We start from the raw sequence: 18,773 nt of genomic DNA on the forward strand, positions 1-18,773 counted from the left end.
CAACGGGTTGGAGGATTTCCCTTTCCTAGCCAAGAGAAGCCATGAGTGACTGTATCTGGAGAAGCAGTACACTCCTGCCCAAATACTGTGCTTTTCCCACAGTCTTCGCAACCAGCAGACCAGGAGATTCCCTCCCATGCCTGGCTCGGCAGGTCCCATGCCCATGGAGCCTTGCTCACTGCTAGCACAGCAGTCTGAGATCCACCTGAGATGCTAGAGCTTGGCAGGGGGAGGGGCGTCTGCCATTGCTGAGGCTTGAGTAGGTGGTTCTATGCTCACAGTGTAAACAAAGCGGCAGGGAAGCTTGAACTGGGGGGAGCCCACCACAGCTCAGGAAGGCCTACTGCCTCTCTAGATTCCACCTCTGGGGACAGGGCATATCTGAACAAAAGGCAGCAGACAGCTTCTCCAGACTTAAACGTCCTTGCCTGACAGCTCTGAAGAGAGCAGTGCTTCTCCCAGCATGGCATTCGTGCTCCAATAACGGACAGACTGCTGCCTCAAGTGGGTCCCTGACCCCTGTGTAGCCTGACTGGGAGACACCTCCCAGTAGGGGCTGACACCTCATACAGGCAGGTGTCCCTCTGGGAGGAAGCTTCCAGAGGAAGGATCAGACAGCAATATTTGCTGTTCTGCAGCCTCTGCTGGTGATACCCAGGAAAACAGGGTCTGGAGTGGACCTCCAGCAAACTCCAGCAGACCTGCAGCTAAGGGGCCTGTCTGTTAGAAGGAAAACTAACAAACAGAAAGGAATAGCATAAACATCAACAATAAGGACATCCACACCAAAACCCCCTTTGTAGGTCACCAACATCAAAGACTAAAGGTAGATAAAACCACAAAGATGGGGAGAAACCAGAGCAGAAAGGTGGAAAATTCCCAAAACCAGAACGCCTCTTCTCCAAAGGAACACAACTCCTCACTAGCAAGGGAACAAAACTGGACAGAGAATGAGTTTGACGAGTTGACAGAAGTAGGCTTCAGAAGGTTAGTAATAACAAACTTCTCTGAGCTAAAGGAGCATGTTCTAACCCATTGCAAGGAAGCTAAAAACATTGAAAAAAGGTCAGATGAATGGCTAAATAGAATAACCAGTGTAGAGAAGAGCTTAAATGACCTGATGGAGCTGAAAACCAGAGTACGAGAACTTCATAAAGCATACACAAGCTTCAATAGCCGATTTAATCAAGTGGAAGAAAGGATATCAGTGATTGAAGATCAAATTAATGAAGTAAAGTGAGAAGACAAGATTAGAGAGAGAAAAGTGAAAAAAAAAAAACGAACAAAGCCTCCAAGAAATGTGGGATTATGTGAAAAGACCAAATCTACGTTTGATTGGTGGACCTGAAAGTGACAGGGAGAACGGAACCAAGTTAGAAAACACTCTTCAGGATATTATCCAAAAGAACTTCCCTAACCTAGCAAGGCAGGCCAACATTCAAATTCAGGAAATACAGAGAACACCACAAAGATACTCCTCGAGAAGAGCAACCCCAAGACACATAATTGTCAGATTCACCGATGTTGAAATGAAGGAAAAATGTTAAGGGCAGCCAGAGAGAAAGGTCGGGTTACCCACAAAGGGAAGCCCATCAGACTAACAGTGGATAACTCGGCAGAAACCCTACAAGCCAGAAGAGAGTGGGGGCCAATATTCAACATTCTTAAAGAAAACAATTTTCAACCCAGAATTTTATATCCAGCCAAACTAAGCTTCATAAGTGAAGGAGAAATAAAATCCTTTACAGACAAGCAAATGCTGAGAGATTTTGTCACCACCAGGCCTGCCTTACAAGAGCTCCTAAAGGAAGCACTAAACATGGATAGGAACAACCAGTACCAGCCACTGCAAAAACATACCAAATTGAAAGACCATCAACACTATGAAGAAACTGCATCAATTAATGGGCGACATAACCATCTAGCATCATAATGACAGTATCAAATTCACATGTAACAATATTAACCTTAAATGTAAATGGGCTAAATGCCCCAATTAAAAGACACAGACTGGCAAATTGGATAAAGAATCAAGACCCATCAGTGTGCTGTATCCAGGAGACCGATCTCATGTACAAAGACACACATAAGCTCAAAATAAAGGGATGGAGGAAGATCTACCAAGCAAATGGAAAGTAAAAAAAAGCAGGGGTTGCAATCCTGGTCTCTGATAAAACAGACTAAATCAACAAAGATCAAAAGAGACAAAGACGGGCATTACATGATGGTAAAAGGATTCAACAAGAAGAGCTAACTATCCTAAATATCTACACACTCAATACAGGAGCACCCAGATTCATAAAGCAAGTTCTTAGAGACCTACAAAGAGACTTAGACTCCCACACAATAATAATGGGAGATTTTAACACCCCACTGTCAGTATTAGACAGATCAATGGACAGAAAATTAACAAGGATATCCAGAACTTGAACTCAGCTGTGGACCAAGTGGACCTAATAGACATCTACAGAACTCTGCACCCCAAATCAACAGAATATACAGTCTTCTCAGCACCACATCACACTTATTCTAAAATTGACAACATAATTGCAAGTAAAACACTTCTCAGCAAATGTAATAGAATGGAAATCACAACAAACTGTCTCTCAGCCCACAGTGCAACCAAATTAGAGCTCAGGATTAAGAACTCACTCAAAACCACACAACTATGTGGAAACTGAACAACGTGCCCCTGAATGATTACTGGGTAAATAATGAAATGAAGGTAGAAATAAAGATGTTCTTTGAAACCAATGAGAACAAAGACACAATGTACCAGAATCTCTGGGACACGTTTAAAGCAGTGTGTAGAGGGAAATTTATAGCACTAAATGCCCACAAGAGAAAGCAGGAGAAATCTGAAATTGACACCCTAACATCACAACTAAAAGAAATAGAAAAGCAAGAGCAAACATATTCAAAAGCTAGCAGAAGACAAGAAATAACTAAGATCAGAGCAGAACTGAAAGAGATAGAGACCCAAAAAAACTCTTCAAAAAATCAATGAATCCAGGAGCTGGTTTTTTGAAAAGATCAACAAAATGGATAGACGCTAGTAAGACTAACAAAGAACAAAAGAGAGAAGCATCAAATAGACACCATAAAAAATGATAAAGGGGATATTACCACTGATCCCACAGAAATACAAACTACCATCGGAGAATACTATAAACACCTCTATGCAAATAAACTAGAAAATTTAGATGAAATGGATAAATTCCTGGACACATACAACCTTCCAAGTCTAAACCAGGAAGAAGTTGAATCTCTGAATAGACCAATAGCAGGTTCTGAAATTGAGGCAATAATTAATAGCCTACCAACCAAAAAGAGTCCAGGACCAGACAGATTCACAGCCGAATTCTACCAGAGGTGTAAAGAGGAGCTAGTACCATTCCTTCTGAAACTATTCCAATCAATAGAAAAAGATGGAATTATCCCTAACTCATTTTATGAGGCCAGCATCACCCTGATACCAAAGCCTGGCAGAGACACAACAAAAAAAAGAGAAATTTTAGGCCAATAATGATGAATATCGATGCAAACATCCTCAATAAAATACTGGCAAACCAAATCCAGCAGCACCTCAAAAAGCTTACCCACCATGATCAAGTTGGCTTTATCCCTGGGATGCAAGGCTGGTTCAACATACTCAAATCAGTAAACATAATCCATCGCATAAACAGAACCAACTACAAAAACCACATGATTATCTCAATAGATGCAGAAAAGGCCTTCAATAAAATTCAACAGCCTTTCATGCTAAAAACTCTCAATCAACTAGGTATTGATGGAATGTATCTCAACATAATAAGAGCTGTTTATGACAAACCCACAGCCAATATTATACTGAATTGGCAAAAACTGGAAGCATTCCCCTTGAAAACCAGCACAAGACAAGGATGCCCTCTCTCACCACTCCAATTCAGCATAATATTGGAAGTTCTGGCCAGGGGAATCAGGCAAGAGGAAGCAATAAAGGGTATTCAAATAGGAATAAAGGAAGTCAAATTGTCTCTGTTTGCAGATGACATGATTGTATATTTAGAAAACCCCATAGTCTCAGCCCCAAATCTCCTTAAGCTGATAAGCAAATTCAGCAAAGTCTCAGGATACAAAATCAATGTGCAAAAATCACAAGCATTCCTATACACCAAGAACAGACAAACAGCCAAATCATGAGTGAACTCCCATTCACAATTGCTACAAGGAGAATAAAATACCTAGGAATAGAACTTACAAGGAATGTGAACGACCTCTTCAAGGAGAACTACAAACCACTGCTCAAGGAAATAAGAGAGAGAGTACACAAACAAATGAAAAAACATTCCATGCTCATGGATAGGAAGAATCAATATGAAAATGGCCTTACTGCCCAAAGTAATTTGTAGATTCAACACTATCCCCATCAAGCTACCGCTGACTTTCTTCACAGAATTGAAAAAAACTACTTTAAACTTCATATGAAACCAAAAAGAGCCCGCATAGCCAAGACAATCCTGGGCAGGAAGAACAAAGCTGGAGGCATCACGCTACCTGACTTCAAACTTTGCTATAAGGCTACAGTAACCAGAACAGCATGGTACTGGTACCAAAACAGATACAAAGACCAATGGAACAAAACGGAGGCCTCAGAAATAACACCACACATCTACAACCATCTGATCTTTGACAAACCTGACACACACAAGCAATGGGGGGAAAAGATTCCCTATTTAATAAATGCTGTTGGGAAAACTGGCTAGCCGTATGCAGAAAACTGAAACTGGACCCCTTCCTTACAGCTTATACAAAAGTAAACTCAAGATGGATCAAAGACTTAAATGTAAGACCTAGGACCATAAAAATCCTAGAAGAAAACCTGGGCACTACCATTCAGGGCATAGGCATGGGCAAAGACTTCATGTCTAAAACACCAAAAGCAATGGCAACAAAAGCCAAAATTGACAAATGGGATCTAATTAAACTAAAGAGGTTCTTCACAGCAAAAGAAATTATCATCAGAGTGAACAGGCAACCTACAGAATGGGAGAAAAATTTTGCAATCTATCCATCTGACAAAGGACTAATACCCAGAATCTACAAGGAACGTAAACAAATTTACAAGAAAAAAGCAAACAAACCCCATCAAAAAATGGGCAAAGGATATGAACAGACACTTCTCAAAATAAGACATATATGCAGCCAACAGACATATGAAAAAATGCTCATCATCTCTGGTCATTAGAGAAATGTAAATCAAAACTACAATGAGATACCATCTCATGCCAGTTAGAATGGCAACCATTAAAGTCAGGAAACAACAGATGCTGGAGAGGTTGTGGAAAAATAGGAACGCTTTACACTGTTGGTGGGAGTGTAAATTAGTTCAACCATTGTGGAAGACAGTGTGGCAATTCCTCAGGGGTCTAGAACTAGAAATACCATTTGACCCAGCAATCCCATTACTGGACATATACCCAAAGAATTATAAATCATTCTACTATAAAGACAGATGCACACGTAGGTTTATTGTGGCACTATTCACAAGAGCAAAGACTTGGAACCAACCCAAATGCCCATCAATGATAAACTGGATAAAGAAAATGTACCGCATATACACCATGGAATACTATGCAGCCATAAAAAAGGATCAGTTCATGTCCTTTGCAGGGACATGAATGAAGCTGGAAACCATCATTCTTAGCAAACTGTCACAAGATCAGAAAACCAAACACTGCATGTTCTCATTCATAAGTGGGAGTTGAACAATGAGAACACATGGACACAGGGAGGGGAACATCACACACCAGGGCCTGTGGGGATTGGAGGGCTAGGGGAGGGATAACATTAGGAGAAATACCTAATGTAGGTGACAGGTTGATGGGTGCAGCAAACCACCATGGCACATGTATACCTATGTAACAAAATTGCACATTCTGCACATGTAACCCAGAACTTAAAGTATAAAAAAAATAAATAAATAAAACGTGAGCCACAAATGTAAGCCCCACGTATAAATTTAAATTTTTTAGTAGCCACATTAAAAAAAAAAGTAGACGAAATTAATTTTAGTAGTAAATAGATGCTCCTTGACTTACAATGGGGTTATGTCCAGATAAAGCTATTGTAAATTGAAAATCTTTATCTGAACATAGCCTCATCGTAAGTCAAGGAGCATACTGAATGAGTATCGCTTTCACATCATGGTAAATTCCAAAAATCTAAAGTGGAACCACCATGTCAGGGACTCTCTGTATTGTATTTAAACCAGTATATCCAAAATGTAATTTGAAAAAATAATGAGGTATTTTGCATTCTTGTTTTCATACTATATCTTTGAAATCCAGTGTGTTTTATGTTTGCAGCACATTTCAAATCAGACTAGCCAATTTTCAAGGGCTCAATAGCCACATTTCTCATGGCTACCGTTTGGCCAGTGCAGAAATTTGCATTTCCGTACAATCCTATAAAGTACAGAGAGCAAACCCTTCTCTTTAAAGATGTATTTCTACTCTATTTCAATGACATTTAAAACATCTAGTCTTTGTTTTAATAATGTTATTATTCCCAGCACATGTAATATGCTCAAATATTTGCTGAACTGAAGTGAACCTGGGCCTGCAGCCCAGGATTGTGTTTGGCTGGCTCGCCGCTGTTTTGTGGAGCATAAGAAAGTGTTTTCTCAAGTTTAAAAGAAATTGGCAAGATCCTGGCAACTTGCCAGGAGGTTCTGCAACTTTCTGTAAAGGCCTAATTGCTCTGACATTTTGTTATTCTAATAATGAGAGTAAATCCCAAAGCTTGGAGTGTCCAAAAGGAAAGTCCTGATGCATCCCTCTCTGGTGATCAGATTAAAATGTATAGATTTACTTTTAATTAAGGACCTAGCACAGAATAAATACGCTTTAATTTACGTGGTGTGCCATAGTGTAAATCCAAATTCTTGAGCTTTCTTTGCAGTACGAGCAACTGCCTGATCAAGATACAGGATTATTCTTCTAGTCCAGTGGTTCTCAACCTGGGGCAATTTTGCCCTCCAGGGGACATTTGGCAGCATCTGGAGATATTTCTAGTTGTCATGATGGGGAGGAGTGCTATTGACATCTAGTGAGTCTCAGAGGCCAGAGATACTGCTAAATATTCTTTAATACACAGGACAGCCTCCCACAACGAAGAATTCTTTGACCCCAAGTGTCAGTCATGCTGGGGTTAAATAACCCTGTTCTCGTCCAATGTTGGGACTTCTCGTCTTCTTTCTTCCTGTCTTTTCCACTGTAAAAACAATTAAAATAGTTCAGAACTTTTTTGTTCTACTCCCCAGAAGCAATCACTATTAGTAGTTTGTTTTTCATTCTTCTAGTTGTTGTCTTTATGACTTTAATTAAAGTGGTTACTGGCTCATGCCTGTAATCCCAGCACTTTGGGAGGCCGAGGCAGGAGGATCACTTAAAGCCAGGAGTTTGAGACCAGCCTGGGCAACATAGAGAGACCCTGTTTCTATACCAAAAAACGGGGGGGAAAAAAACAGTGGTTGTCAACCCTAACTGCACATTATTCACCTGGAGAGCTCTTCAGAAATGCAGATGGCCATTCCACAGCCTCAGAGATTCTGATTCAATTCTTCTGGGGTAAATTTTTTAAAGCTCTCAGGCCATTCTAATGTGTGGTCAATGTAGAAAACCACTAATGTACAGAAATTTATATTTTTCATTTATCATCTTAGAAAATTTTTTATTCTCTGTTATAAAAGATGAGGGCAGTTCTATACTTACTTTATTTTCCATTCCTCCTTTCTCTTCCACTTCCAAACTGTAGATATTACATTATTTTCACACATGTGAGCTTTATACATTTTATGTAATTATGTTCTGTGTTTGTATATAGATTGATTCCAAAAATTAACCTATTAGCAGCATTTACAATTATATAACTATATAAATATAAATCTCCATTCCCATGGACCTTGCAATCTAGTGACTAGTGCTGACCTGATTTTTGATCATTTGCAGGTAACTTATTTTTCCTTGCAAGAAATTTTTAGTACTCTCTTTCCCTTTGGAATTCTGAAATTTCACTTGTCTGTTCACTTAAGAGTCGTTTTGGGCCAGGCACGGCGGCTCACGCCTGTAATCCCAGCACTTTGGGAGGCCAGGGCGGGTGGGTCACCTGAGGTCAAGAGTTTGAGACCAGCCCTGGCCAACATGGTGAAACCCCATCTCAACTAAAAATATAAAAATTAGCTGGGTGTGGTGGTGAGCCCCTGTAATCTCAGCTACTCAGGAGGCTGAGGCAGGAGAATTGCTTGAACCCAGGAGATGGAGGTTGCAGTGAGCTGACACAGTGCCGCTACACTCCAGCCTGGGCAACAAAGTGAGACTCCGTCTCAAAAAACAAAAAACAAAAAAGAGTAGTTTTTATTCATTCTGCTGAGTGTCTAGTAATTTCTTTCAGATAAAGATCCATAACTTTCTTCATCTCTGGGAAATTTATTTTTCCTCCTTAATTATTTGATAACTTCTTCCCTTCTGTTTTTTTCTTTNAAAAAACAAAAAAGAGTAGTTTTTATTCATTCTGCTGAGTGTCTAGTGATTTCTTTCAGATAAAGATCCATAACTTTCTTCATCTCTGGGAAATTTATTTTTCCTCCTTAATTATTTGATAACTTCTTCCCTTCTGTTTTTCTTTCTTTCTTTCTTTCTTTCTTTCTTTCTTTCTTTCTTTCTTTCTTTCCTTCTTTCTTTCCTTCTTTCTTATCCTTCTGGAACTCTTCTTAGATGAGTGTTGAATCTCTGCATCTTTCATCCACATCTCTTAAGGTTTTCTCATAGTTTCTATCTTTGTCTTTTTGCTGTATATCCTTGGAAATATCCTCAGTGTTATCTTCTAGATCACCAACTTGGTCTTCAGCCATGTTTATTTTGTAATTCTAGATGTCTATTATTTTCTTTTATTTCAATGTAGTTTTTTAAAATTTTCAAAATGTTTTCTCTCTCTCTCTTTCCCCCCCACTTTTTCTCTCTTTCTTTCCTGTTCTTTTTTTTTGTGGGGCAGGGAGGAAAATAATACATAATTAGAATTTTTACATTTGTGCTGTTCCTTCTATGGCATATTGTCCTGCTTGGTCAACTTTATTCTTTCATGATGTTGGTTTTCCTAAAATGTCTGACAATTATTGGTTGCCTGTTTATATTTTTGAATGGAGAGCAAGGTTGGTTTGTATAAACCAGGATCATTTTTCCTGCAGTTATATCTATCTATTTTACCAACAGACCTCTCCCTTAAAAAGGAGGCCCCTTTATTTTTCTCCATTTGTCACCATCTGATAAGCTATATATTTTATTTATTAATTTACTGACTCTGCCCTCTTACTCAAATATAAGCCTCTCTGAGGACAAGGATTTTTGTTTTTTCTACTGCTAGAGCACAGTAGAAGCCTGACAAATAGTCTTTTTTGAATGTATGAGTGAGACCTTTTTTCAGCAGCAGGTGTGCTGACCTGCCACCTTCTCTGCAGTATGTGTATAAGGAGCCCACAGGCAGCCTGAGAGTCCCCTGCAATCACTACAGTTAGGAGGACTTCATTCTGGGAGGGACACCTTTCAATATATAGTAGTCCCCTTATCTGCAGAGGATATGTTCCAAGACCCCCAGTGGATACCTGAAACCACAGATAGTACCAAACCCGATATGTGCTATGTCTTTTCCTATACTACACACCCATAATAATGTTAATTTTTAAACTAGGCACAGTAAGAGATTAATAACAGTAACTAATAGAACAATTGTAATAACAATATGCTGTTATAGAAGTTGTGTGAATATGGTCTCTCTCAAATATCTTACTGTACTGTCCTCCTCCCACTTGTGATGACGTGAGATGGTAAAATGTCTGTGTGATGAGATGAAGTGAGGTGAATGACATAGGCAAGGGAACTGTGTTAGGCTACTGTTGCCCTCCTGACCATTTGTCAGAAGTAGGATCATCTGCCTCTGGTGATCCTGGCTCATCCAGCCATGATGATGTCAATAGTTGGATGTCAAAAGCAGACAATGTCATTGGTTCATAGGCAGGGACAGCATGGAGATACTGGACAAAGAGGTGATTCACCTCCTGGGCGACATAGACCACAAGATTTCATCACACGACTCAGAACAGCATGCGATTTAAAACTTAAGAATTGTTTATTTCTGAGGTTGTCCATTTAACATTTTCCCACTGCGGTTGACAGCACGTAACTGAAACCGCAGATTGCGGGGAATACTGTACTTCCTTCCTGGCAGAGCTGCCTTTCCCCTTTACCCCCCACACTGTACTGGTATGAAGGTCTGGAGGCGCCTCCGTTTCCGCACTGCTTCTCTCACAGTTCGCAGCACCTTCACCAGAGGCTCTTCCTGGGAGACTTCATTGATAGCTGTGCTGGCAGCTGCTCTTTTTCCTGGAAGGTGCTGGGAGGGATAGTATGCTCTCCATCTGCCTTAGCTGTTCCATCTGTTCCTAAGGCAGTTCTTTAAGGAATTGCCCCAAATGGAACCTATCTCTAGCAGCTCAGGCAACAACTTGCTTGTGCTAATTTATCTGTCAATCTTTCTATTTTCTGTATTTCAGCAATTTCTCAAGATAATGGCCTTTTGTTTTGTTTTCTTGCACGGTGAGAATTTCAGTCTCTTAAAAATTATATTATTTCTTCCTGGTGGTGGGAAACTTTGGGAGTAAAGAGAGCCGGCAGGTGCACATGTGCAGTCTGCTGTCTCAAACTGGAGTCTCCCATGGGTTTGCCACCCTCAGTGGTGATTTTGTTCCAAAAGTTATCTTTTTAAAATTCTGATTTATAGATGATCTGAAATAATATAACTAAATCAGTAGTGTCCAAGTACTAGTCAATGGTAAAGTTTTTTTTTTAATCAATTCAGAGTAAAAGGAAAAAAACTGGGTTTTCTGGGATTATGTCCTTTCTACCTTTTTTCTAATGTTAAAATGTGTTTTCTCAAAAAAAAAAAAAAGAAAAGAAAAGAAAAGAAAACAGATAGTGTTTTTTTAATGTCTCTACTCAACAACAAAAAAAATCAGTCATCCTATGTCAGTATCTTTTTTAAAAAAAGTTTTTGCAAGTATGTGAAATTTATGTCTAGACTGCTGGACTGAAATATTTTAATTGCGGTTTTAAATTGTATCTTTGTTACTTGGAAGTGAAAGTATGATTTGGTGAAAGTTTTCTTTAAGTGCTAGAAAACATCTGTATTTAATTTCGGAGTGAGGGGTTTAGTAAATTAATCTTTAGAAATTCTAACTTAATTCTAAGTTTTTTTCTTTTTGCATCATAAGGCTTTTGCAGACATGCTGAAAGTAAACAAGACTTTGACAAGTCTAAACATAGAATCCAATTTTATCACTGGAACTGGAATCCTGGCCCTGGTAGAGGCACTGAAAGAAAATGACACCTTGACAGAGATCAAGATTGACAACCAGGTAAGGAAGGCCAGAGAACAGGCAAAGCCAACTCACAGGGTGTGCAGTGAGCAAGGGAAATGCCACAAGAAATGAGTTAAAAGACACAGTTCTGTGTGTGACTCTATTTGATGTACTGGATTTCCTGTAAGTTTTATAACCATTTCTGGCCCATGGAGGATGTGCAGAAGAGCATGTTACTAATCAAACAATGTACAGTGGGGCAGCCTGGGACATAAAGAGCCATCTACCCACAACCCTAGGCTAGTCAGGCTCAAGAAAAGAAAGCAAGGAGGTGGTGGCAGCTGCTTTACTCAGTCTCATCATTGTTGCCTTTTGGCATGTATCTCTGCCCTGTCCTATCCCAGCCTTCCTTTTGCTTCTCAGTGGGACTGTCACTAACAGAGAAAGCAGGGTGGCCATGGCCAAAGATTCAGATTTCTTTTCCTTGGCTGAAGACTTCTACAACCAAAAGAGCAGAGGCAGGCTCCTGCAGTCTGATGCTGGCTGCAGAGAGCCTATTTAAAGGAATCAGGGTTCTAGAAGATGGTCTGGCTTAGAGTGGCAGGCCACACCCATGAGACTGTGGTCTGATCACAATCTCATTGATCATGACCGCAGCATTTCTCAGGTTCCCATCTGCAGCCAAAGGAAGGTGCTTTCCCCTAGAGCCAACTCTTCCTGCCTGGCAACCTCTTTTTCCCAGCATCAGCCTGCAGTGCCTTCCGAGTTGCCCTGTTGGCTTCAGCTGAGTCCTGCCCACAGACAGCAACTCTCAGTGATCAGCCATGATGCTGAGCCCTGCTCCTCTGGCCACGGGGGAGGGTCTGTGATGGGGTTCCAGACACTGTATCTTGAAAAGAAAGGGCCTTGGAAAGGAGAGACCAAGGAGACTTGTGGTATGAGCATTCGTTCCCCTGTGGGGTGGTGGGAGAGACAGTTGGGGAGGTGACTGCTGCTTAGAGCATCCTTTGCATGTCTGGGGGCCATCTCTGGGAAATTTCCTGGTCCAGACCCTCCAAGACCTGTAAAGCTGCAGAGTGCCACCCAGGACTGTTGCCTAACCCTGGAAACTCCCAACAGTTCCCATGGAGGCTCTACTCTCTGTCTTTGCTAACCAGGACAAGCAGACTGTTTCAGTGCAGGCCCTCTGGCCTTGGACTTCTGATGTTTGTTGCCAGAGGAACACGGAAGGCCCACCAGGAGACAGGAGCTTTTTCATTCTCATCCTGCCAGAAGGGATGTGCCACCAAAACAGCTTTCCCAGACACAGAGATGTGGAGGCAGCACCCCAGGGGATGTGCCACACAGGGCTCTGCACACTCAGGAAGTTTGATGCTGTGTATCCTAGCATATGTCCAGCTGCTAGTAAATTAGAAAGTGGCATCAGGGTATGGGGGAGTAAGGAAACAAGCCAGAGAGAAATATGAAGGGAGTGAACAGAAGTGATCACTCAGGGATATTTGTTGAATAGACTCATATCAGAAAGAAGCTAAGTGGGCACTTAGTAAGTATTTCCAGGGGAACTAACACAGAAGTGAATACCCTGTTTGAAAGTATATTTAACTCTTTTTACGGATTTAGGCCATTGTGAAACCTCATAGCTGAAATAGTATCACACACTCTGTCTCTAGTTCCTTACAAGATACCACCTAGCTAAGGTTGCCACATAAAATACAGTTAAATTTGGCTTTCAGATAAATGATATATAAATTTAGCATGTGTCATCAAATATTTGGGATACCTTATACTATACTAAAAAAATATGCGTTGTTAATCAGAAAGTCAAACTTAACTGGGTGTCCTGTATTTTTATTTGCTAAACCTGGCAACTCTGTGCCTAGTATTGAGTTAGAATGAGGCTAGAATGAGCTAGAATTGTGAAAATTTAGAATAGAGCAGCTTTTGGCAATGCATATAAAGAAGACCCTGAAGTACAGCCTGTAATCCCAGCACTTTGGGAGGCCAAGGCGGGCAGATCACCTGAGGTCAGGAATTTGAGACCAGCCTGGCCAACATGATGAAATCCCATCTCTGCCCAAAAATCCAAAAATTACCCAGGCGTGGTGGCTCACGCCTATAATCCCAGCTACTGAGGAGGCTGAGGCACGAGAATCACTTGAACCCAGGAGGCAGAGGTTGCAGTCAGCCAAGATCATGCCACTGCACTCCAGCCTGTGCGACAGAGTGAGACCCTGTCTCAAAAAAAAAAAAAAAAAAAAAAAAACCCTGAAGTACAAAGAATTTGCTCCCTAAAATCCCCGCTAAATCAACCTCATCACCCTTCCTCAGCCATCTAGGAATGGATTTATGTAGTTTTTCAACTGTAATCTTTCATTTTGCTTCCGAAATGGCTTCTCTTTATTTCGTCTTTTTTTTGTTTGGTTGTTTTTGTTTGTTTTGAGACAAAGTCTCACTCTGTGGCCTAGGCTAGAGTACAATGATGCAATCTGGCCTCACTGCAATCTCCACCTTTCTGGCTCAAGTGATCCTCCCGCTTCAGCCTTCTGAGTAACTGGGATTACAGGCACGCACTACCATGCCCAGCTAATTTTAAAATTTTTTGTAGAGACAGGGTCTCACTATATTTCCTAGATTGGTCTCCAACTCCTGGGCTCAAGCCATCCTCCTGCCTCAGCCTCCCAAAGTGCTGGAATTACAGGCATGAGCCCCGCCATGCCCAGCCTGGCTTCTCTTTATTTGTATATGACAAGGAGGATTAAGATTTTCTAGAGAGGCTGGGTGTGGTGGCTCACACCTGTAATCCCAATGCATTGCGAGGATGAGACAGGAGGATCACCTGAGCCCAGGAGTTCCAGGTTGCAGTCAGTTATGGATGTGTCGCTGCATTCCAGCTTGGACAACAGAGCTAGACCCTGTCTATTCTCTCTCTCTCTCTCTCTCTCTCTCTCTCTCTCTCGATTTCCTAGAGGAATTGGAAAAAATTATTTTGCTTTACTTAAGAAATGAGGAAATTCAGGGTCAAAACTTGTCTTACATCCAAATTGTGTTCATTGACTCATAGACTGTTAGAAGTAACCTCAGTTTCCTTAGCTATCAAATGAGGGGTTTGAAATAAAATAATCTGTAAGACAGTTTCCTCAGGCAGAACCAGAAGCCAAGACCAATTTAACAGCACAGCAATAGGCAGCTGCACCGAAATGAAGGCCTGCTGAGAATCCACCACCAGGGGCAGACTGCTGGGCTAGGCTCCAGGTCAAAATGCAGTGATTTAATCAGGTGCCCCTGCGGGAAGAACAATCAGTGATGCATATAAAAGAAACAGATGGGGAACTGCTAAATAAATTTGAGTAGATAAAAGAGGTCACTTAGAAAAAAACAGAAGGTGATTTGAAGATATGCATAAACATTTGTTTCTATTTTTTCCCCCTTTGTGTTTGGTGACTTAAAATAGAAAAAGAGCCTGGGCCTCTAGTCCCAGCTACCTACTTAGGAGGCTGAGGCAGGAGAATCCCTTGAGCCCAGGAGTTGAAGTCCAGCCTGGGCAACATAGCAATACCTCATCTTTATATATATATATAAAATATATACCATAATAAAAGTTATATAATTTAATATACTACATACTTACATAATTTAAGTATATATAAAAAATATATATCCAAATTGTAAGAAATGTTGATGCCCATCTATTGTCCTGGGTTTGTGTAAAAAAAGACCTCAAATCCAAAAAAAGATACAGGCTGAGGAAGAAACATAGTGTATGTTATGTTAATTCCTCCCCTTTTTTTATATGCCCCCAATATAATTTTCTTCAGCTTCTAAGTCTTTTATGTAGCTATTAGCATCTCCTCCCTTCCCCTCAAAAAAACAAAACTAAAAGCTATTATTCTATTATTAATATTTCCTATTTTTGATTCCAGATTATATTAATGGTTTAAGTTAACAAAAAAGCAGAGATGGTGTTTCTGTTTCACTGCTTTGCCAGAATGTCATCCAAGATTCATTACAAAATACAGAAAACCCTAAAGAAATTACAATTGATGTCTGTATAAATAGAACATTCAAATCAAGGGCGAGTAAGTGTGGATTTGCTTTTATTGCACAACAAAGCAGCTGTAAGGATGCTGAGCAGAATTTAAACTATTGGGGAAATAGCCAGCTACTTGGAGAGGAGGGACTCAGATACTTGGGAATATAGGTGATTTGGGGTAACTTTTGACCATTGCATTAACACTGCAAGTTACCCAAGTCCAGGACTCAAATGCTCCAGGGGCACAAGCCATAGTAATGGCAGCCCTAACCTTAGCTCAGGGTTCATTCCTTGATACAGTCCCACTATTCTAAACTATGACATTTGCTAAAGTTGCTCATGAAAATCTGAGGTCAGCTTCCCTTACTTTTTTGCTGCCACTCCCTCCCATTGACTCATGATGCTTAAAGCGTTAATCTCTACATGGTGGATGCCCATAATTATTATTGTCTAACTGGAAATATCACATTGTGTTAAGTTCTCAAGGAGAGACTCATTTGAGGGGTTGCTGGATGACGAGAAAGAGAAAAGCAAAGAGATAAGCCTTAAAACTTGCTTGGGATGCAAGCCATAAACTTTTCTTCTTCATCTACTCCATATTTAAATTTTCCAAATTTAAAAGGTATATGTTTTTAACTTATTACAAAGTGATCAAGATTGTATGGTACTGGCACAAAAATAGACTAGCAGAGCGATAAAGCAGATTCAAATCAGGGAAGAATGAAACAAAAGATGGTAGGATAATTTGCTAGCATTTTGGAACAAAATTGAATTGGGTCTCTATCTTCATTCTTTTTTCTTTTTTTGTTTTAAGATGGAGTTTCTTTCACTCCTGTCACCCAGGCTGGAGTGCAGTGGCGCCATCTTGGCTCACTGCAACCTCTGCCTCCCAGGTTCAAGTGATGCTCCTGCCTCAGCCTCCCAAGCAGCTGGGATTACAGGCGCATGCCACCATCCCCTGCTAATTTTTGTATTTTTAGTAGAGACGGAGTTTCACCATGTTCACCAGGTTGGTCTCAAACTCCTGACCTCAGGTGATCCGCCAGCCTCAGCCTCCCAAAGTGCTGGGATTTTAGGCATGAGCCACCATGCCTGGCCCTATCTTCACTCTTACGTTAAAATTCATTCCAGATGAAATAAAGATTTAAACATTAAAATATATTAAATCATAAACCAAATGGAAGAAATCAGGAAGAGTAGAGAGGCTTCCTAAACATGATATCTAGAAGATTGATAAATTTGACCATATGAAAATGAAAAACAAGTTCTGATAGTGACAAAATGAGAGTCAAAAGACAAACAGAGCAAAATGGTTTCAGCGCATTTGACAAAGGGCTAATTTCCTAACATACAAGAAACCTACAAATCAAGTTAAAAAACACAAAATACAGGAACCGTAAGCTGGTAGAAAAATAGGCAAATGGCATGGATTGGTAGTTCCTGAGAAAAAAGAAATATAAATCCATAAGAAAATTCATTGTTCTTATTCATCGTTTGACAAATGCAAATTAAGGGAGTTAAATAAATATAAAAGAAATATAAATTTTCACAAAGTGTATTGACAAAGATTAAAAAGGTAAGTAGTATCTTATTTGGCTAGGGTAGGGAAAGCAGTAACACTCGTACAGTTAGCAAGAATAAAAGCTGTCATAACCTTTGACAGTAAGTCAGTAATATACCAGAACTGGAAACATGCTTGCCCTCTGACCCAGCTATAATTTGTCCTACAAGCATACTTGCAGAAATGCCCCAAGATGCACTGGGGGGAGGGAAGCTCACTACAGTTTTGTTTGGAATAGTGGAAATAGAATGCAATGTAACAGTAAGTCAGTAAGACCTGGCTAAATACACTATGATCCATCACTGCAATGGGATGTGGCACAGTTCTTTATATGGATGAGGTAAATGTATATTTACCAACATGAAAAGATATCCTTAATGTTAAATGAAAAATAAAAACACACTTCAAAACAACATGCTAGTATAATCCATTTGTGTGAAAAAAGCATAGATGTACAAGTGATTGTGTAGATGTGTGAATGCATAGAAAATGTTTAGAACACTACATAGTGCACGCCAATCTGGCTTTCTCTGTGGGGAATGGGAATGTTGAAGTAAGGGGACTTTTATATTTTATATACATTTTAATTTGCATTTTCCAAACAAGCCTGTACTTTTTTTTTTTTTTTTTTTTTTTTTTGAAATGGAGTCTACTCTGTCACCCAGGCTGGAATGCAGTAGCATAATCTCAGCTCACTGCAACCTGTGCCTCCCGGGTTCAAGCGATTCTCATGCCTCAGCCTCCTGAGTAGCTGGGACTATAGGCGCCTGCCACCATACCCAGCTAGTTTTTGTACTTTTAGTAGAGACAAGGTTTTGCCATGTTGGCCAGGCTGGTTTCAAACACCTGACCTCATGATCTGCCCATATCGGCCTTCCAGAGTGCTGGGATTACAGGTATGAGCCGCTGCGCCCAGCCTTATTTTTTGAAATGTAATGACTGTGTTATGAAAAAATATAACTCGTCCAGTTATATTTAAAATTAAGGGACAAAGTATACTTTGTCCCTTAATTTTAAATTCCCATATTTACATGCCCCTATTTGTTTTTGTTTTTTTGAGACAAAGTCTCACTCTGTCACCCAGGCTGGAGTGCAGTGGCACAATCTCGGCCCACTGCAACTTCCGCCTCCTAGATTCCAGTGATTCTCTTACCTCAGCCTTCCAAATAGCTGGGACTACAGGTGCATGCCACCATGCCCAGCAAATTTTTTGTATTTTTAGTAGAAACGGGCTTTCACCGTGTTGCCCTGGCTGGTCTCGAACTCCTGACCTCAAGTGATCCATCTGCCTCGACCTCCCAAAGTGCTGGGATTACAGGTGGAGCCACAGTGCGTGACCTCCCTATTAAAAAAAGAAAAAAGGGAAAAAAAAACCCTCTTTTTTATTTTTTTATTAGTTTATGTCTCAAACAAAAAAAGCCTTTTCCCTGCTGGGTGCGGTGGCTTACACCTGTAATCCCAGCACTTTGGGAGACCGAGGCGGGTGGATCACGAGGTCAGGAGATCGAGACCATCCTAACACGGTGAAACCCCATCTCTACTAAAAATACAAAAAAACTAGCCAGGCGTAGTGGCGGGCGCCTGTGGTCCCGGCTACTCAAGAGGCTGAGGCAGGAGAATAGTGTGAACCCGGGAGGTGGAGCTTGCAGTGAGCTGAGATTGCGCCACTGCACTCCAGCCTGGGCGACACGGGAGACTCCGTCTCAAAAAAAAAAACCTTTTCCCACAAACTTAAACAAGTTGGAGATTTTTTTGTAGCCCGCCTTCAGAGTTTGCTGATTCATCCAAAA

The 18,773-nt window shown here is 40.6% G+C and overlaps 1 protein-coding gene across 3 annotated transcripts in view; it reads left to right on the forward strand.

The window, feature by feature from the left end:
* Window positions 1–18,773, forward strand: part of TMOD2 (tropomodulin 2) — a 65,317-nt gene that overhangs the window by 36,086 nt on the left and 10,458 nt on the right. For all 3 annotated transcript variants that reach the window (XM_025390207.1, XM_025390210.1, XM_025390209.1), the window contains one exon: window positions 11,306–11,449. In XM_025390207.1, coding sequence (XP_025245992.1) covers window positions 11,306–11,449 — 144 coding nt within the window. The remainder of the gene's footprint in view (window positions 1–11,305; window positions 11,450–18,773) is intronic.

Source organism: Theropithecus gelada, chromosome 7a (genome assembly GCF_003255815.1).
Source record: "Theropithecus gelada isolate Dixy chromosome 7a, Tgel_1.0, whole genome shotgun sequence".
NCBI classification, from domain to species: Eukaryota; Metazoa; Chordata; class Mammalia; order Primates; family Cercopithecidae; genus Theropithecus; species Theropithecus gelada.